The sequence below is a fragment of the Chelonoidis abingdonii genome, chromosome 3 (genome assembly GCF_003597395.2).
Source record: "Chelonoidis abingdonii isolate Lonesome George chromosome 3, CheloAbing_2.0, whole genome shotgun sequence".
In the NCBI taxonomy this organism is placed as follows: Eukaryota; Metazoa; Chordata; order Testudines; family Testudinidae; genus Chelonoidis; species Chelonoidis abingdonii.
The window spans coordinates 40,796,065-40,818,058 of NC_133771.1; the positions used below are offsets into that span (position 1 = coordinate 40,796,065).

Sequence of the window (21,994 nt, forward strand, 5' to 3'; positions counted from 1 at the left end):
ACACACAGAAACTTCCCTCCCTCAAGATTTGAAAGTATCCTGTCCCCTGATTGGTTCTCCGGTCAGGTGACAGCCGGGCCTACTGAACTTGTTAACCCTTTATAGTCAAAGAGATATAAAGTACTTCTGTGCTATTAACTTTTCTTATCTGTTTATGACATCGGGGTAGAGGTGTATTTGCTCTTTTTAAATCTAACAATAACCTAAGTTCCAGATGTATTTTCTTTTTGTTTTTAATAAAATTTACCTTTTTAAGAACAGGATTGGGGTTTTTGTATCCTAAGAGGTTTGTGCATATGTTGTTTAATTAGCTGGTGGCAACAGCTGACTTCCTTTTTACTTCTCAGCCCTTCCCTGGGTTGGGGGTGAAAAGGCTTGAGGGTACCCCACTCAGAGGGATTCCCAAATGCACCTTCCTGGGTCTAAAGGGGGTTTTTTGCTCTTGGGTGGTGGCAGCATCTACCCATCCAAGGTCAGAGAGAAGCTGTGACCTTGAGAGTTTAATACAAGCCTGGAGTGGTTAGTATTAATGTTTAGAATCCTTGCAGGCCCCACCTTCTGCACTCGAAGTGCCAGAGTGGGGAATCAGCCTTGACAAAGCATCTTACCATTAGGCCATTTAAAAAAAGAAAAAAGCACTGGTTTTTGCTCTGCAGGAAATAGTTTGCAGTTAGTTAGGAGTCTTGTCAACAAAAGAAGGGTTGTGGTATTAGAAAGGCATCTGTAGATTTGGTCCTGGTCTCGGTTAAAACTACTGCAGCACAAAATAAATTTGCTGTAACAAGTACGCTCTCTTTGTGAGGTATCTCTAGTCTGTGTGTTGCAGTTAACATACCATTCTCTCATACTGTGTTCAGTTGCAGCTAACAAGATCTGGTTCACTCACTTACAGACCATTTGCTGTTTGTCACTGTGATCTGAAAGAAGCATGCTGCACTAGTGGGGTGATTTATGTGGTTTTGAATGGGCCTGTCAAGTATTTCTAAAGCTTTAATTACTTCTTAACATAGCTTTATGCAAAGTCCTATGAGAGCACTGTTACTATATTATGACTCTGTGAAACAAGCTCATGTTCTGACATTTTGACATGCTACACTATTTGTAGGTTTATGGGCTCCCCACTTACCAAGAAACTCATTTGTACTTTATATTTAGAATTTGAAGAAGTAGAATTTTTCAGAAGCACAGGGGTTTGTCTGCCAGAGCAAATTGCAGGATTAGAGCCCAAAATCTCGCTTTCAGTTTAAATGGGACTCTTAGTTCAGCTCTGAAAGTCTAGAAGAGTCTGTTTCTGTGACTTGAATTTCTGCAGGGCAAAAGCTAAACCATAGTTTTTGCTGAATAGGACAATATTTCTGGTGTTAAAAAGATCTTCATCTGAAAGCTTCCAGTACCCTGAGTAACGTCACTTTGATAAAAGGTAGTTTAACACTCAATCTGGATTTAACTAGTATCAACAAATAACAATGGATTGATGTATTTTAATTTTTGCCATTTAATTCCTAGGTGTGGGTTGTTTTCAAATGCACTTTTACTTGCCCTGGTGATTTACAACATCTAGGCTATTGCTGATGCTTCTTAAATCTAAACTGACAATGAAAAATAGATTCATATGGCAAACTCAGCTGTTTTAATAAAAGTAAATACTCATGAGTGATATAAGGCTTGTATACACTTTTTCTGTCAAAGAATGATGCTGGCTGGGGAAATAAAGCAATTTTACTTATTGTTGAGCTTCAGTGTCCTATAGCTTCAGCGATTCTGCTTATCTGCACAAGGTTGGCTGCCTTCACAGTGAAGACAATCTTAGTTATCCGTGTTTTTGAAAAGTAAGCACTCATGCTTATCTTTGTATGGTTAGCATTGCTGTTTCCTCTAGTTATCTGCTGACCTGGAAAGCAAAGCCTTTACTTTAAAGAAACTGCTTTGACTTTATGTTGTGTTAGGGAGTTTTCTCCTAGCTTTAAAAAACTTTGCGTTTTTAATGTACAGGTGAGTATGGTTTTTTGTTTTGTTTTTTAAATAAATGTGATAAAGAGGAATGGGAGCAGGAGGGACTCTAATTTTTTGCTTCTCAAGAATATATCAAGTATATAAAATCATTGCAAAACAGCATGATCACAGCTTCTAAAATAGTTCTTCAGATAATCTTCTTGGGTCACCCTTTTATCACTGGACTATATATATGTTGTGACAGTTTGGGGAATCTGTTTATGTAGAACTTGTGAATTGTAGTGGTAGTTATGAAGATGATGTACTATTAAATGACTCTCTACATATATGAAATACACCATTTGGTGACAGCTGTAGCGTGTCTCTCCCAGACTACATACAGTGGTGGATTGTTAGTCTTTAATGGTCACCTATTCAGGTAGAAGCACTTTGGCACAGTGGGTTGGCTGAAGCCCAGGAGAACCAGTTTGATTGTGTTTCTCTGCAGGGGGTTGGAGAAGTGGGAATTTTCTTCTTTCAAACAATTACAACAAGGAACCAGGTGTTGGTGGTGGGACATGTAAACTCAGAGATTAACTGAGACAGACAACTTTGGGCAGGAGATGGGAAGAAATTGGCATGCTTTTGTGGGAGGGTTGTGTGCATTTGCAAAAGCAGTCAAACTAGCTGACCTAGGAATGCTCCATGATTTTGAAGAGACCCAGGAGCTGCAGGAAAAGGATCCGAGACACTGCAGAAAGCTCTGGCTAAGCCAAACAAATCTCAAGAATGGCAAGGAAGTTGAAGTAGGGAAAAGCACACAGGCGTGTTACTTTGTTTGTGTTTTTTATAGATCTGTATATTTTTTGTGCTACATAAGTGAAGAGTGATGATATTTGATAATCTCGTACAAAGTCTGTCTCTCTGTTTGCTTTCATTATTTTGTAACCCTAAGAGGTGAACTGCAAACAGAAGGTTTCCACCTTTAGTGAGATTCTGAGGAACACTCAGAAAGCTGGGGAAGACATCACTAGTTGCAGGGCCTTAGGCAATTGGACTGCAGGATTTCCACTACAAAAAGTGGTGTCAGACATGAGGTCTGCTCCTGGAGTGAGTGCCTAGAGGCGCAAAGCCTGGGACAGTGCCTAAGATCTACTGAACACCATCTAGCTAGGGGTAAGTGGGATTCAGGATTGGATCTCCTCACAGCAGTCTGGCAAGTGTCCAGCTGGGGGAACTCAGCCAAATCAGTGATGGGTATTAAAATGTTTATCAATAAGGTAGCTATTTTATTAAATCCATTTATTTGTAAATAGCTTTACTCCCTTACTTGCATAACTTAAACTATGGGGTTTTTTATTTGTGTTTTGACATTAATGCATAATAATACATTTCCAGTTTCTTCTCTTGAATGACTGACTGAAACAGTCTCATGTGATTTACTGTTCAACATTATTGGCTGTAAAATAAGTAGGTAATTAAATAAATTGGGCAATAAATTCTGCACTTGGTCTGAATTGCTGCTTTTAAAGTTGAAAGTTATCTGATATGTATTGCGTCTCTCATTTGATCACTCTCCAAGAAGGATTTACTACCTTAAAAGGTAAAAACAACTACTGGTTTTTCTTAAGCAATAGTCTTATAAAAAATACCCTTCAGTCAGAAATTTCCCTTCTGCAAAATAACTCTAAATCTTTGTTTTGGGGGAATTGTATCACTGTCTTGTTAAGTTTTCTGTGTCTTAGACATAATTGTAACACCTTTGCTTTAAAATAAATCACAATTTGGCACAATAGATATGTGTTGTAATTTGTGTTAAAATGTATTCAAATAGTGGATGAAGCACTTAGATCAAGGCATAAAAATGTGCATTGTGTTACAAACCTCTATACTTTGTATTAGCATTTTATTCTTTGCATTTAGCAGAGCAGATACAACTTTTTTTGTAAAAAATTAGTTGAAAAATCAATTTGGAAAAATTCAGCTCTACAGTGTTTTCTAAGGTCTACAGTGTTTTCTCCCAACACCCTATTGACAGTTCTTTCATTAATTGTAGAGAAGATAAAAGTAATCCAGGATTTTGGGGGATATAAAACTTGCTTTAGTTGTTACCAAACACTTCAACAATTTTTGTTTGGCAGGGAAGCTTAACTGTGTAGTGAATTACTATTCAAGATTAGACTTTAAGGTCCATTACAGTACATGTTTCCATATTACTGTTATTTTACTGTTTACACACACACACACACACACACACACAGAGTTACTATGTGAAAGGCAAAATACTTCACTAAAATTAATTTCCCACTTCAAACAAGCATGGTATTTAAAAAAATTATTCTCCTTTTTTGTTTACTTCATAGGAACATATCAGTGCAGACATACATTGTTGAGGATAATGATGACACTTTGCAATTAGAATGCTCCAACCCCATCCGACCCTACCCCCCAAAATCTCCAGTACAATAGCATTTTCCTCAATATTGTAGTGACAGCCTAAAACAACTAACGTTGTGATCCTAGTCAGATAATCTCTGCTACTACAAATACCTCATTGAAAGCTTCCTTCAACTGTAGCAATGGTGTTTCAGTCGTATACTGTATTTCTGTGGCACTTAGTAAATGGAAGAAACATTCTTGTCATTTTTTGCTGCAAGAGATCATGTTCCCTTAGAGTGCTAAAGTTTGTTACTAGCCTTCCTCAAAATAATATATATGAATAGAAGAAAAGAGAAGTTGATAGTAATGAGAGAGTAGAAACTGTAAAAAATTGATAAAGGAAGCAAATGGACACAGTGATATCTATGGCCGATAGAGTTAAAAACAATAAGAAGGAGTTTAAGTATATTAGAAATAAAAAGAATCCTAACATTGGTATTCATAGAACGATAGAAGATTAGGGTCAGAAGAGACCTCAGGAGGTCATCTAGTCCAACACCAACTAAATCATCCCAGCCAGGCCTTGAAAACCTCTAAGGATGGAGATTCCACCACATCCACTGTAATCCCCAGGTTCTTTTATACAGAAATGCTGCTTAGCCTGTCAGTCCCCAGCCTATAGCGGTGCATGGGATTCTTCCATCCCTAGTGTCATCTGCGAACTTGCTGAGGGTGCAATTCATCCCATCATCTAGATCGTTAATAAAGAAGTTGAACAAAACTGGCCCCAGGCCTGACCGCTGGGACACTCCGCTTGATGCCGGCTGCCAACTAGACATTGAGCCGTTGATCACTACCCGTTGAGCCTGACTAGCTTTCTATTTTGGTCTATTACTATATGGAAGTCATAGAATTATCAATAGTAATGCAGAAAAGGCTGAAAGGGTCAATACAAATTTCTCTTCTATATTTGGAGGGGGATACAGATTATGTAATCATATGATATCACTCTTTCCATTCCACTAGTATTTCAGCAGGATGTTAAACAGCAGCTGCCAAAATTAGACATTTTTAAAATGGCAAGTCTGGTAACTTGTGTCCCAAGAGTTTTAAAAGAGCGGGCTGAGGAGCTTACTGGATTTTAATGTTGCCTTCACTAAGTCTTGGAACACCAGGGAAGTTCCAGAAGACTGAAGGAAGCTAATTTTGTGCTAATGTTTAAAAAGGGTAAATGGGATGACCCAGGTAATTTATAAGCCTGTCAGTATGACATCGATCCCAATCAAGATAATGAGGTGGCTGATGAGAGACTCAGTTAAGAAATAAAGGAGAATAATATAATTAATGCCCATCAATATGTGTTTATGAAAAAACAGATTGTCTTTACTTGTTACCTTTTTTTTTTTTTTTTTTCCTGAGGATCATAGAAGCTTGGTTGATAAAGGAAATAGTGTATTAATTGTAATATACTTCAATTTCTCTAAGTCATTTGATTTGGTACCGCATGATATTGTGACTTAAAAAGCTAGAACAAATTAAAATTAAGTTGGCACACATTAAATAGATTAAAAACTGACTAACTCATAGGTGTCAGAATGTAGTTTTAAATGGTGGGGTGTTGAGATTGGTTTTTTACTATATGCTGCTTAACATTTTTATTAATGACCTGGAAGAAAACATTAAATCATCATGGATAAAGTTTGCAGATGACCCAGATTGTGGAAATGGCAAATAATGAAGATGACAGATACCCTACACAGAGCAATCTGGATCACTTGGTAATCTGGGTGCAATAAAACAATGTTTTAATATGGCTAAAAGTAAATGCCTACATCTAGGAACAAAGAATGTAGGCCATGCATTCAGGACAGGGGACTCTATCCTGGGAAGGGAGTGACTCTGAAAAAGATTTGGAGGTCATGGTGGATAATCAGCTAAACATAAACTCCCAGTGCAATGCTATGGCTAATGCAATCCTTGGTTCCATAAATGGGTATCTCAAGTAGGAGTAGAGAAGTTATTTTACCTCTCTCTTTAGCGTTGGTACAACCACTGCTGGAATACTGTGTCCAGTTCAGGTACCTACAATTCAAGAAAGATGTTGATAAATTGGAGAGATTTCAAAGAAAAGCCACAAGAAAGATTAAAGAATTAGAAAACATGCTTTATAGCGGTAGACCGAATGTAGCTTAACAAGGAGAACAAGAAGGGGTGACTTGATTACAATTTACCTACATGGGGAACAAATATTTACTAATGGGCTCTTCAGTCTAACAGAGAAAGGTATGACCTTATTTTAATGGCCAGAAGTTGAAACTAAAAAAATTCAGACTGAATATAAGCTATACTTTATTAACAGTGAGGGTAATTAATCATTGAAGCAGTTTCCCCAAGAGTCATGAGGTGTTCTCCATCACAAACAATTTTTAAATCAAGATTGGATGCTCTATGAATTACTTCGTGAATTTCTATGAGCTGTGTTATACAGGAGGGCAAACTAGATGATCACAGTGGTCCTTTCTGTCCTTGGAATCTGAGAACCTTGACTGCAGTGGTTTCCAGACTGTGGTCCATCAGCCAGTGGTGATCTATGGACATACAATAGCAGTTTGAGGAAACGTGTTTGATCATATAGTGCTGGCTCCTCATTAGTTCCTCCTCCTAAATTACACTTTTTAAGGTTTTAAATATGTCTATAATATGAAGTTCCTATGGAAGCTGCTATTTATTTGAAACAAGGATACTACACGATTATGAAAATGAGACAGGAGCTGCTGAACATGACAATTTCTCTGCTAAGGTCCCTGACATCATAATCTCTTTAAATTGTGAATTTCCAATTGGCAGAGTGAGGTGCAAGCCCTCTATAGTTAAATACTTATCATTAGATGGTTCTTTAATTAACTGTGTGTTTATTTCAGCATCTTAACTGATGATGAAGAAGAAGAAATATACAGAACTGAAGATTGTGAATTTGCAGCCAAGAAAAGGAAAAAAGAACATTTTTGGAATAACACAAAATCACAATGTAAGACTGGATTGCTTTTAGCTCTAGTTTGGAGGATGTTTCAGAACTTTGAAGTATTTAAATATTTCTATAAAGTTTACTCATAAGGGCATAATTCACCAGTCCTTATTAGTATTGCTTCTACAAAAACTCAGTATTAATAACGCATATATAAATAATACAGCTTTTCTGAACTACTCTATCATTAATCAGCGAGCATAAGATCTTGATGATCCTATGAAATTACATTCGTGAATTGTGATATCACTTTAATAATCAGTCTACTGATGCTGCTTTTGTTTTCTTTTTCTGGGGAAGTTTTTCTTTAAACTGAGGTTCTTCTGAATATGTAAACTTACTTTTTAGTTACTGCCTTTATAAGTGTGTGTTAATCTTCTTATGTAATTTTAATTCAACTTGTCAGTAGTGAAACAGCTCTTGGAAAATGAATTTTTATTGATTTTTTTTTCTTTTTTTTTGCCCCCCTTTACTTTTAATCACAGCATCTAGGGTACTTAATGGTTTAAAAAATACTGGGGGGGATACAGTGATCCACAATCCTAGAAGAGACAGAGCATAGAGGGACAGAAAGGGGCATACAGAACACTGAAGAGGGGGCACAAACTGCGTGGGATTGAGGAGACAGCACGGGGGAACCCTGGGACAAAGACTAGTTTTGGGGAGACAGCAGAGTATGTGCACAGAATGAGGGTGGGGCTCTGTGTAAAATATATGATCATGTAACTAAAACTGTATCCTAATATGTACTCACAAGAGGGCAGAATATAGGTTGCTGATGCAGCCTAAAATCTGGAGTTTTCTTACTTTTGACTGCTTGGCTTTGCAACCTAAATAATTTTCTTTTTGTTTAGTTTTTTGTATGTGTAATTTACTACAAAAATGTTTATACCACATAAGTGCCTACATGACTTAGGGACTTTTGAAATTGTTTATCCATCAGCTGTTTCAAACTTTTGTAAGTAGCCTTCGTTTTAATATCTTAAAAAAAAAACAAAACCTCATTTGCAGAGTTTTATCAAGAATGATACCTCTGTGTAACTTTTTATGTAATAAATATTACCCAGTGTGCTGAAAGTTAAAATTGTTACATTAATTTATTTGTTTTTAGGTTTTTATAGTGAAAAATGGATCTATGTTCACAAAGAAAGCACCAGAGAAGTAAGTGTCCTAAGCTGTCTTGCAGTCCTTATTTACTGCCTGATTACATGTGGTGTTTAAGTACACATCTTAAGCTTTATCATCATTGCATGCTATCCTCATGATCAACCCTGAGTTGTCCGGTCCCCCCCAACACAGTATGCTTTCAGACAGTCTTACAGTGGGGCAGTCCTCACGCTCTGAACAATAGGGCAGACCACAGGGTAGCTTTTAACACATGTTGCTACCACAAGGTCAACATAGTTAAAACAAAGGTATCTGTAGCTGCTCAACAATTGAGATACCATGGTACATAAATTAATTCTGATAAGCCTGTTGGGTACCTATTCATGTGTTCTACCTTGCCATCTCCCTGAGCCCTGACCAGAAATGGTCTACCTTTATTCCCTCTGCTCAAGAATGTGCATAGTCCCACTCTGCTTGCAGTTTCCCCAGCTATCTTATCCCCGTGTTTTGAAACAGCAGAATAGTGGCCCCTAAGAAGCATATGTATTGGTATGCAGCCTTCTGGCCTTACAAACGCACCAGAATCTTGGTGCAGCTTTGGACTGAAGTAAACCGAACCCACATCTTCAACTATACAAAGGAGTGTCAGACTGTACAAAAGGTATATCTGAGGAGCTGCTGACTGATCATGGGATTGAGCAGACCAAACAGCAGTGCAGAGAGAGAATAAAGGGGCTCGAGGTGAGCTATTGGAAGACGAGAAAAAAGAAGTGTGTTAGTGCCCCAGCAACATGTTCATTTTACAATGAAATGGACTGTGTTCTGAGCAGCCCTGTGAGGAGCACGTAGACCCGTTTCAGCCTGGACTCATTTGTGGAGCTAGAAGGGGTGTAGTTTCAGAATTTGAATGTCCATGGAGATGTAACACTAGCCCACCAGCAAGAAGAGGAAGAGGCAAAGGAGGATGGCTTTAGTCAGGTCCACAAGCTTGTCTCTGACTCACAAGAGCTGTTCCCTTAAACATCCCAGGAAGAGCACAGTGTGTTAGAGGATGTCCACACCGAAGAAGTAGGGGAGAAGTCGGCATTTTATCTGATTGCCAACAGATCTGCAACAGTCTGAAGTTGGCAGTTTACACAGGGCAATAGAAATGCTCTTCTAAATATTATTTGTTCTCACATCTGGGTGCTCTGTCTCTTAAGTGCCAGGGAATCACCTTACTCTGTTCCATGAATGTCTGTTTCTTCATGTGAAAGTTCTGGGGTCATGGCTAGTCATCCCATGTTTCCGTCATAATGTGCTTGTGTTCCTACCCAGAAGCAGCAGTCTGTGAAAGTTTTGGGCTCATGGCTAGGGCTACATTTTCATCATGGATATTTTTAGTAGAAGTCAAGGATGATGCTGACCCTGTTACAGGAGTCCAGCACTAGAGAAATTATAGTGTTAGGTGGGAGGGGGCAGGCCATGTGATGCTGCGAGGGGAAGATTAGTGGGGCTGGCAGGCTCCCTACCCAGCTCCATGTGTCTGTGCAGCTCCTAGGCAGTGAAGAGAGCAAGGGTATCAGAGCACTGCTCCCACCACAAGTACTGGCTGTGCAGCTCCCATTGGCCAGAAACTGCAGCCAATGGGAGCTGCGGGGGCAGGTCCTGTGGGTGTGGGCAGCACGCAGAGCCCCCTTATCTCTCTGCCTAGGAGCTGTAGGGCCATGCCAGTGGGAGCTGGGGAGCCCTGCACCCACCTCCACCCTCTAACCCTGAGCCCCCTCCCACACACTCAAACTGCTGCTTCAGAAGTCACAGTCATGGAATCCATGACCGCCTCACAGCTTACTCATGACTGTTCATCCCATGTTTCCACCATCATGTGCTCCCACCAGAACACATTTGTGTGCTTGTGTTCCTACCCAGAAGTAGGGGTTATCTGCCATTTAAAAACAGAATCATCTCAGTCCATACCTCCATGTCCACTTGGCCTTGTTCAATTGCTTTGATGCTACTTCTGACTGCAAGCTGCTACCTCAATCTCCTCTAGCCCCAAAACAGCCTCCTAAGTCCCTGTCCACATCTAACAGCTAGTGTAGAGACGTAAAAACAAAACATTGCATGAATAAAAAGCAGTAGTTCCCTGGTGATTAGAGAGCCAAACGGCACACTACTACATCAGCTTGGTTACTGCCAGTAAGTGAATTCTGTGGGCCTTAACTATTTCCTCCCACAATCCTAAGAGCAAACAGAAAGTTGTCCTACAGCACCCTGCAAATGTAAGCACAGTGACACAATTAATCAAGATACAAGCCAAGATAACTCTATTGCTTGTCACTGCCACATACAATGCCAGTACAGACATAAGATGTGACAGCAGTGTACTGATATCTACAACAGAGGTGTAGTAGTGAGGCAGGCTACCAGGCACTTACAAGCACATGTTTACTTACCCCATGGTTCCTGATAAAATTGTGCACCGCTGCAAATGCAGAATTTGCGCAGAATTAATGTTCCTCATGGAACTTTATTTTTCATGCAGAATTTGCGATTTCCACCAAATTGTTTTCATTTTCCAGTTTTGTGTGTTTCAGTTGTATTAGTTACGTACACACATAATGTCTTTACTCGCACATGAGCGTGAACCCGCTGCCTCCACTCCCACTTATCACTGTACCTCTCCAGCAGTCCTGCGCATGCCTGGCACAGGGTGAGCATACCACCTTCAGAGACAAAAGGGTATTGGCTGATGAACCATGTACACGACCCAGCCCACGTGCACACTCACCCCAACACACACTCTGCCCAGGTTCTCCATTTCCCCATGCTAACTACCACTGTCTTACAACTGAACTACCACTAACTCACCAACGCCTCTCCTGCTACAGTGGCATGACCATAAAACCTTACAATACATACACAGGTTTGAACTTGGACAGGACATGAAGACAGTCCTTAAGGATGCTAGCACCCCCTTAGGCCAGGTCATTACAGTACATTTGTATAATGACTTTGTTTAAATGAAATATTTAATTTCACTGAAATAGAAGATAATAGTGCAACGAGTTGTGCCACAGAAACCCCCTATGAGCTGCCACCTGATGTGCCAAGACTACCTCTGCTCCTGTTTTCCCTGCCAGTTCCAGACTCCAGCACCCTGTCTTGCTGAGCCAAACACTCCCGTCTGCTCCAACAAAGACCCAGAGTCTGAAATACTTGCCCCAAAGCTGCAGGTTTACCTGAAAACAGCTCACAGAAGTGTGCTTGTCTTTAGCACTCAGATGCCCAACTCCCAATGGGGTCTAAACTCAAATAAATCCATTTTACCATGTATAAATCTTATGCAGGGTAAACTCATAAATTGTTCGCCCTCTATAACACTGATAGAGAAAGATGCACAGTTGTTTGCTCCCCCAGGTATTAATACATACTCTGAGTTAATAAGTAACAAGTGATTTTATTAAATACAGAAAGTAGGATATAAGTGGTTCCAAGTAGTAACAGACAGAACAAAGTAAGTCATCAAGCAAAATAAAATAAAACGTGCAAATCTATGTCTAATCAAACTGAATACAGATAATCTCACCCTCAGAGATGCTTCAGTAAGTTTTTTCTCAGACTGGACACCTTCCAGGCCTGGGCACAATTCCTTCCCTTGATACAGCTCTTGTTCCAGCTTAGGTGGTAGCTAGGGGATTCTTCATAATGGCGCCTCTCTTTTTTTTCTCTTCCACCCCTTTATATATCTTTTGCATAAGGCAGGAATCCTTTTGTCCCTCTCTGATTTTCCACCCCCTCCTTCTCAATGGAAAGACACTACGTTAAAAAGGGATTCCAGTTCAGGTAACATGAGCTCCTGTCACTGCAAGACTTCATTACCCACTTGCCAGCACACAGGTATACAGGAAGACTTACAGGTAAAACACAGACATTTGCAGACAATGGTCCTAGTTAATGGGAGTCATCAAGATTCCAAACCACCATTAATGGCCCACACTTTACATAATTACAGTAGGCCCTCAGAGTTTTATATTTCATATTTCTAGTTTCAGATACAAGAGTGATACATTTATACAAATAGGATGATCACACTCAGTAGATTATTCTCCCCCCCCCACCTCCCCCAGTTCCTTACATCTCCTTGTAAGTTGCTGGAAATGAGCCATTTTCATTACCACTACAAACAGTTTTTTCTCTCCTGCTGATAATAGCTCACCTTTACTGATCACTCTCCTTATAGTGTATATGGTAACACCCATTGTTTCATGTTCTCTGTGTGTGTGTCATATATATATATAATCTTCCTACTGTATTTTCCAGTACATGCATCTGATGAAGTGAGCTGTAGCCCGTGAAAGCTTATGCTCAAATCAATTTGTTACTCTCTAAGGTGCCACAAGCACTCCTCATTTTTTTTGCAGATACAGACTACATGGCTGCTACTCTGAAAGCTTTATAACAATACCTTCTTACAAGAGACCTTTTGCATGAAGCATATCTCGGTTACATTATATTCACTTATTATTAAATTTTTATAAAACCATATAGACTGCACAACATCACAAACAGTCAACAAAGATACATCAAGTTCTGTAATAATATGCCTAGTAAGGAATCTATTTGTCAAAAAACATTTCCTGACTCTTTTTTGTTGTCTCTGTTGTTACAGACATACTTGCTAACAGGTATTTCTAAATAAATTACCAAAATAATTGAAACGGGTGTGATTAATTTGTTATTTTGACAAATAAAATATGCAGAATTTTGCAGAATTTAAAATATTGTGCACAGAATTTTTTATTTTTGGTGCAGAATTGTCCCAGGAGTATTCACCTGTAATGAAGATAAGGACTTACTAATGTGTGGCATTACTTAGATACCTTTTAGTTCAAAATGGAGCAGTTGTTTTTTCCTCATCTTCTCTCTAAGAAATCAAATGAATGCTTGGCCTAAATTCAGGAAAGTATCCCAATTCCATGAGGGTGCTTAGGTATATGTTTAACTTTAAGTACATGCTTAAGTGCTTTCTTGAATCAGAACATTAGTGATGTTTAACTGAACCAGTTTTTTCTTTACTCTAAAAGTATGTTTTCTTCTTGTTCAAGAGACATGGCTATTGCACACTGGGAGAAGCTTTTAATCGCTTAGATTTTTCAAGTGCAATTCAGGACATCAGAAGGTTCAATTATGTGGTCAAAGTAAGCTGTTTATATTATATATTTCATAAATGTTTTGCTGGTTTGTCTGGTATAATTATGCACTGGCAATTTGCAACTACATAAATAAGCTGTTTGCATAAAAATATGCATTTAAAAATATAAAAAAATCCAAGTTCTGAAGTAAACTTTGATTTTTGTGTGTTGAAAACTGATTTATTATACTGTGAAACTCCTCAGACTGCAGAAGGAAGAAAACAGGCCAATAACTCTTTTCTGATGGCTTTTCAGAGAAGCATTGGTGGTAACTTCAGTAGTTTTTTGCATTATAAAAAATAAAACAGCAAATTAAGACCCCCACTATTAATATTCTGCAAATTAAACTATAATACATCGTTTAACTTATTTTCACAATTGCAATTTTAATAATTAGGAAATTTTCTGTAGAACAATGAAGTGTTAATGCTATGAGTAGGGTTGTCAAGTGTCTAGTTTTCAACAGGAATGTCCAGTCGAAAAGGGAACCTGGCAGTTGTGCTGACCGGGCGCTAAAAGTCCACTTGGCTCCAGTTACTGGTCTCTGCCACTGGAGGAGGGGGAAAGAGGAGTTGCTGTGACTGGAGCCACATGGAGGAGCTTAGGGTGACCAGACAGCAAGTGTGAAAAATCGGGATGGGGAGGAGGAGTAATAGGCGCCTATAGAAGAAAAAGCCCCAAATATCAGGACTGTCCTTATAAAATAGGGACATCTGGTCACCCTAGAGAAGCTTCCTCTCTGCTCAGCTGCTGATGCCTTACAGAGTGTTGGCTTGTTTCTGGACCAGGTTCCAAGAGGTAGGTCCCGCCACCCAGGGGGAGGGGGGATCCTGTCCATTCCCCCTTTCTGTCCCAACATACTCTGATTGCCCCAACCCTAACCCTTCAGTATGGGGATTGACCCCGCCCCAGCTTCTTGCTCTAGGAGTCGACCACTGTTGTGCCCTCATTTTGCAGGTGGGCAGGCTCCATGTCAGCTCCTCCCAGCCTGACTCTGCAGGCACCAAGTGAGTCCCATGAGAGGGAGGAGTGAGCAAAGTAGGGGGTGGAGAGCGAATGACTGAGGGAAGGGGTGAGGAGTGAGCAGGGCCTCAGGAGAAGAAGCAGGATAGGGGTGGGGCAAGGGTGTTTAGTTTTCGATACTTAAAAAGTTAGCAACCTTAGCTATGGGTGTCATTACACCAATCTGTCAATCTTTGCTGCTCCACATGCTTTATAAGTGGCAGGTACTTCGTGAGATAACTGGTATTGCCTTTCTACTAGTATTATTTCCTGTTCTTTGGGAACAGCACGCAGATTTTTAAAAATCTTCTAGCCTGTCCATCTTCCAAAAATGACTTTAATGAGAAGCTGTTCTTGCCATGTTTGTCTTCATCTATTTCACAAATGACAGAACAAGGCAAAGTTTTTAGAGAAACAATTTCTCAACACCTTTAGTGATTGCTTCTTAGAACAATCTGTCCTAGAGCATCCAACAAGAGAGGCTAGCCTTAACTTAGTTTTAAGCAACACGCTGTATCTAGATTCAAAAGCCAAGGGACAGGTAGTGTACTATAAAGTGACAGTGACATTAAACTTGAGAAAATGGGGTTTTAGTCAAATGAGAAGGTTAGTCAAAAAGGCCCTGAAGTTTAAAAAAAAAAAAAGAGGAATTTAAATCCTTGGTGAATGTAGGGATGGTACTTAAACAGTAACAGTCTCAGAAAATATTTATTGTGAGAAGCGAAGAGTGTTTAAACAAATATGGCTAAATGACAGTGCACAAAAGGCTACTTGAGCCAAAAGAAATACTTCAAAACTTGGAAACCTGACCATAGTAAAGCCAATAAATGGGTGCATAAATTACAGTAGCCGATAAGAGATGGAACTAGAAGGACCAAAATGGATTTCAAAGAGCAAACAGCTAAAGGTAAAAGAGGAATTTTTTTTTTTTTAAGTGTATCAAAAGCAGGAAGCCTGCACAAGACTCAATGTGTCCACTAAATCATCAATAGTTGAAGGGGGCAATTAAGGACAGTAAGGACATTTCTTTGCCTCAGTCTTCACCACTGAGAGTGCTGGAGAGCTTCTTAGCCAGGACCTGCTCTTTTCTTGTAATAAAGGTGATATATTCAGAGGTGTCAGAATAGATGCTGGAGCAAATTGTTAATTTAAAAAGCAGTAAGTTACCAGGCCCAAATGGTAAATCAAGAGTTCTGAAGAAGTCTAAATAGAGGTAGCTGAGCTGTTAACAAAAACATGCAGTAATTAAAAACAGCCGCTGTTCAGAGGATTGGAAGGTAGCAAGCCTTAAAAAAAAAAAAAGTCTAGAGGTTGATCCAGTGAATTTACAGTCCAGTAAGCCTTACATATGTACCTGTCAGATTGTTGAAACAATAATTTAGCAAAAGATTAACAAAGCACATGGCAGATCATGATATAATAGAGCAAGGCTCGGCAACCTTTCAGAAGTGGTGTGCTGAGTCTTCATTTATACACTCTCTAATTTAAGGTTTCGTGTGCCAGTAATACATTTATCGTTTTTAGAAGGTGTCTTTCTATAAGTCTATAAATATATACAACTAAACTATTGTTGTATGTAAAGTAAATAAGGTTTTTAAAACGTTTAAGAAGCTTCATTTAAAATTTAAATTAAAATGCGGAGCCCCCCGGACCAATGGCCAGGACCCGGGCAACAGAAGTCCCACTAAAAATCAGCTTGCGTGCTGCCTTCGGGACACATGCCATAGGTTGCCTAACCCTGTAATAGAGTCTAGGCAGCTGGGTCTCTGCAAACAACATGTCAAAAGTAGTAAATGAGAATTAGTTGGCATTGTAAGCAGTGCAACCAGATCTGCCTTAGTTAAGGTTACATAGTTCTTCCCATTTATAGAACCTGTTTTCAGTGTCTTATAGCTTTTCCAAAATTTAACTGTATGCTGAAGGGGAGAGACAAGACTGGGACTGATTCAGGAGGATTCGGGTTTGTTGGGTGGAACAGTGGCACAAAGATCTGTGCCCATTCCCCTCCAGAACCTGGAATGGAACACAAGATTCCTTAGTATTACCGTTCCTCTGTCAACAAATCTCTGAAAGTCTCTGGCAAAGTGTGTGTCCCAGTTCTTCTCCAGTACTGTAACGGGGTCAGCACTTGCCTCTCGTGCATGCTCCCTTTTTTGTCCGGCTGATAGTGCCTGCAAACAGTTCTTTTCATGGTGGAGGGACCCACCTCTTGTGGATGGCCCCCTTTTTCTGTTAGGTATGAGCTGGCACCTGCCTCTCGCAAGCACCAACCCCAGCTGCTAGTTCTCTCGGCTGGTGTTCGGCAACTCAGCCCTCCAGCTGAGCCACACACGCTGTCCCCTCTCCCCTCTTCCGGTGTGTACAGTCCAAGTTCTTTCTCAGCCCTGGTATGGGGTCGTAGCTCTAAGGCTTCTTCCCAGAGGCACTGCCTCCTTTAGCCACCCAGCTGGGGCCCATCTCGGTACCCTCAGCTGGTGTCCTTTTCAGCAGCCCTCCCTGGGTTCAGTCTGCAGCCAGACCTGCAGGGCCCATCTCAGTACTCTTGCCTGGTCTGGCCAGGTCTTGGGCTCAGTCTGCCCACACTGACCTTTTCATGGTCATGCTGCTACTCTATCCATCAAGCCAGGCACCTGGTCTTTGGCAGCCAATCCTGTGCTCAGTTCTTCGTGGTGAGCTCTCTGCAGTGAGATGCTCTTGTTTAACCAGCCAGGCACCTGGTCCTCCCTCATCAAGCTCCACACAGCAACTGCAGGCTTTGCTCTGCTGCTTGCCTTTTATCTGTCCCTTCTGGCCCCTTATTGATCGCTCCAGCAGCCCCTATGATTGGATGCTCTTCTGCAGCCACTCTAGACTGCCTGGAGGACTTCTCGCTGCTCTATTCTGGGACAGGGTGATGCAGACCACGAGACAGACTTGTTGGGGTGGTGGTTCTTCCACTCAGTCTTTGCTCATGCCCCGTTAGTCAGGTTGTACTCCGCCTGGGCTACCTCTGCCTCTGGCTCCTTTCAGCCTCTGGCCCTACCCAATAAATAATTAAAATCTTGCCTGTTTTCCATGGCTGGCTCTGGCTCTAGCCTCACACAATAAAATAATTAAAAGCTTGCCCCAGTAAAACAATTAATTCTGATCTGACCCCCTTTAGACAAAGTCGGTCTGAAGATCCCACTTTTGGTACCATAATGTAACAGAGTCAGCACTTACCTCTTGTGCGTGCCCCGTTTTTTTGGCCGATAGTGCCTGCAAACACAATTCTAGGCTGCCTGGAGGACTTCTCACTGCTCTATTCTGGGACAGGGTGATGCCGTGCTCTCAGTCCTCCAGCAGGGGGCCTCTGGACCTAGTCTACCCTGCCACAGCTACACAGGACAGCCTACTACTATCAATTTACTACATTAGCTCAATTGTTAGAGGCCTGTGCTGTGGATCTAAAGGTTCCAGCCCTGCTACTGACCCATGCTGGTATCAGTATGATGCAATGTGATATAATTTTTTTTTTCAGTTTTCTTTGTTAAAAATCTAGGAAACTATATACAAAAATATTACATTAAAAGTTGGCACAGTCAACCTTAATTGCAGCATTTCTTAATCTGAGTGCTTGGATTGTAACCTTAATATTTCTGATGTAGTTTTTGTATATAACCATTTTTTTCAGATTTCCAAAAAGCAGTTGACAAGGTCCGAAACAAGAGGCTACTAAAGAAGTGAAGTAGTCACAGGGTGACAGGCAACATATTGCTGTGGATTAAAAACTAGCTGGGAGACAGAAAGCAAAAAATGTAAAATGAAATGGTCAATTTTTATCATGGCAGAAGGTTCCCAGCAGGGTATCTTAAGGTTCCATTCTAGATTCCGTGATTAATGCATTTATTAATTATCTGGAAATGGCAGCAAGTAATGAGATAGTAACTTTTGCAAATGTTACTGATAGGTCTGTCAGGCTATTTTAAAAAAAAGTAATTTGTGCAATTAATTGCATTGTTAAACAGTAATAAAATACCATTTAAATATTTATGGGTGTTTACTACATTTTCAAGTATATTCATTTCAATTATAACATATAATATAAAGTGTACAGTGCTCACTTTATATTTGTTTTTGATTACAAATATTTGCACTGTAAAAGGCAAAAGAAATAGTATTTTTCAATTCACTTGATACAAGTCCTGTAGTGCAATTTCTTTATCATGAAAGTTGAACTTATAAATGTAGACTTATGTACAAAAAAACTGCATTCAAAAAATAAAAGAATGTAAAACTTTAGAGCCTACAAATCCACTCAGTCCTATTTCTTGTTCAGCCAATCGCTCAAACATGTTTGTTTACATTTGGAGGAGATAATGCTTCTTGTTCACTGTCACCTGAAAGTGAGAATAAGTGTTTGCATGACACTTTTGTAGCCGGCGTCCAAGATATTTACATGCCAGATGCGCTAAAGATTCATATGACCCTTCATGATTCGATCATCATTCCAGAGGACATTCATGCATGCGGATGATGGGTTCTGCTCGATAACAATCCAAAGCAGTGTGGACTGACGCATGTTCATTTTTCATCATCTGAGTCAGATGCCACCAGCAGAAGATTGATTTTATCTTTTGGTGGTTTGGGTTCTGTAGTGTCTGCATTGGAGTGTTGTGCTTTTAAGACTTCCGAAAGCATGCTCCACACCTCAGCCCTCTCAGATTTTGGAAGGCACTTCAGATTCTTAAACTTTGGGTCAAGTGCTGTAGCTATCTTTAGAAATCTCACATTTTGTCAAATCTGCAGCGTTCTTAAAATGAACGTGTGCTGAGTCATTGTCCGACGCTACTTTAATAAGAAATCTATGGCAGAATGCAGGTAAAATAGAGCCAGAGACGTACAGTTCTCCCCGAAGGAGTTAAGTCACAAATTTAATTAACACATTTTTTTGACAAGTGTCATCAGCATGGAAGCATGTCCTCTGGAATGATGGCCGAAACATGAAGGTACATGCAAATGTTTAGCATATCTGACACACAAATAACTTGCAGTGCTGGCTACAAAAGTGCCATGTGAACGTCTGTTCTCACTTATAATATCACCAGAAAATAAGAAGTGGGTTGTATTATCTCCTGTAAATGTACGCAAACTTGTTTGTCTTAGTGATTGGCTGACTGAGAAGTAGGACAGAGTGGACTTGTAGGCTTTAAATTTTTGCTTTTGAGTCCAGTTATGTAACCAAAAAAACATTTGTACATTGCGCTTTCACGATAAAGAGATTGCACTACAGTAGTTGTATGAGGTGAATTGAAAAATACTATTTCTTTTGTTTATCATTTTCACAGTGCAAATATTTGTAATAAAAATAATGTAAAATGAGCACTGTACACTTTGTATTCTGTGTTGTAACTGAAATCAATATATTTGAAAGTGTAGAAAAAATCCAAAAATATTTAATACATTTAAATTGGTAGTCTATTGTTTAACAATGCGATCAAAACTGTGATTAATCATGATTAAAAAACTTAATTGCATGAGTTAACTGCAATTAATCAACAGCCCTAGTTACTAAGTTACTTAGGTTAGTCACCCCATCTCAGAAAGGATATTGCACAACTAGAGAGGGTTCAGAGAAAGATGCCAAGAACAATCAAGGGCATGGAAAAACTTTCATAGGAAGAGTGACTGAAAAGTTTGTGTTTGTTTACTCTAGAAAGGAAATGAGTAAGAGAGTGTAACATTTGGGGGCTCCACCCAGACTAGTGAGAGGTTATGTCACTGCCTGCCATGGCTTACAGCCCGGATACCAATAGCTAGCAAACAAGCATGTAGGTAGTTCCCTGAGTCTGTATGCTGTACAGCCCTAGTGCAACACTGACCCCAGCAGCCCATGGTCTTCACCAGTCCTCATTACTGCTTCCATCTCCAGTCCCAAATTTCCCCACAACCATCTGCCCTGAAGTGTCCAGCCCTCTTCTGTCACATGCAGAGAAATAATAAGGTTGGATGCTCTTTTAAAGAGACCAAAGTACAGCTTATCACTTTAACTGGAGTTAAGAATCACTTAAATTCAAATACAGCACTAGGTTGGTTTAGATTAAAAGTAAAACAAGTTCATTAACAAAAGGACATGGGTTAAGTGATATAAAGTTGAAGATATTGGAGGTAGAACAGGTTACAAACAAACCAAAGTTAAAATACGCTTTCTAATGGCTAAGACCTACCTTAAAAAGCTACAGACTTTGCTCAAGGTAGTTTTCTCACTAGTCATTCTTTGAGCAGGCAGTACGTCCCAACACGTAGAACACAGACTGCTCGGTTACTTTTTCTCCTGCGAGGTAAGGTAAAGATGGAGTCTCTATCTGTCCCTTACATTCCCAAAGGTATTGTTTTTTGTCTTGAAAGTCAGGAAGGTCTCCTCGGGATTTAGTCTCCTATGTCTCTCTGTGGTGCAGGAGCCATGCTAATTCTCCATCTCTCAAGTTCGGTCTCGGGGTATTCCCTGCTGGTTTAGCTTGATGGCTTTGTTTACTGCTAATATGTAAATTAAGGTAAACCCACATTTCTTTGTCTATAGGACAAATCTGTTTATTACCTCGGCCCAGGCTAAACCACCTGGTTTTAAACACATTCTAGTAACATCACACAGAGAGAATTCATAACTTTACATATGATGATATTGACCACTGTGATATTATTTTTCAAATGATACCTCATAATGCATATTTTGTGCATATAATTGCTGTAGTATGTAGCAGGTGAATACAGAGAGATCCTGTCCTTTTGTGACCCAAGGTAAAAGTATATAAAATAAATAACACAGAAAAAGTAATTGGGAACCTAGGCTTTTGCAGTCTCTTAACATAAGAACAGAGGAACGTTGAATTCAGGTAAGAGTTTGGGAAGTAAAAAACCAATAAAAAGAAATCCTTTTTTCACATAGCCTGTAATTAAGCTGTGGCCAATGGGGGCTGCTGGAAGCAGCGCGGGCCAAGGGATATGCTGGCTGCCACTTCCCGCAACCCCCATTGGCCTGGAGCAGTGGACCGCGGCCACAGGAGCAACGATCAGCCAAACCTGCAGAGGCAGCGGATAAACAAACAGGCCCAGCCCGCAGGGGGCTTACCCTGATGGGCCATGTGCCAAAGATTGCCGATCCCTGTGCTGCAGCAAGGTCCAAAGGCTTCATGTGGATTTGCTTGAAATAAAATAGTTCCCAATTATCAGTTGCTCACAGCTCCAATTTTATCTAAATTGAGTTAGTGTTTCATGAAATGGCATTAGATCTCCTTTTCCTTCCTCTTAGGTGCCAGAAGGGTTGTCATAAACAGACAGTAGGAGTTAATAGAACAAAATACTTTATATCTCTTTTGACTGTAAAGGGTTAACAAGTTCAGTAAGCCTGGCTGTCACC

General features: G+C 40.0%; 1 protein-coding gene across 5 annotated transcripts in view; it reads left to right on the forward strand.

Annotated features, from left to right (window-relative positions):
• The window catches only part of FBXO25 (F-box protein 25), a 68,690-nt gene that overhangs the window by 12,391 nt on the left and 34,305 nt on the right, over positions 1-21,994 (forward strand). For all 5 annotated transcript variants that reach the window (XM_032782673.2, XM_075063702.1, XM_032782670.2 and 2 more), the window contains exons 3-5: positions 7,233-7,339; positions 8,448-8,497; positions 13,531-13,623. In XM_032782673.2, the coding sequence (XP_032638564.1) occupies positions 7,233-7,339; positions 8,448-8,497; positions 13,531-13,623 (250 nt within the window). The remainder of the gene's footprint in view (positions 1-7,232; positions 7,340-8,447; positions 8,498-13,530; positions 13,624-21,994) is intronic.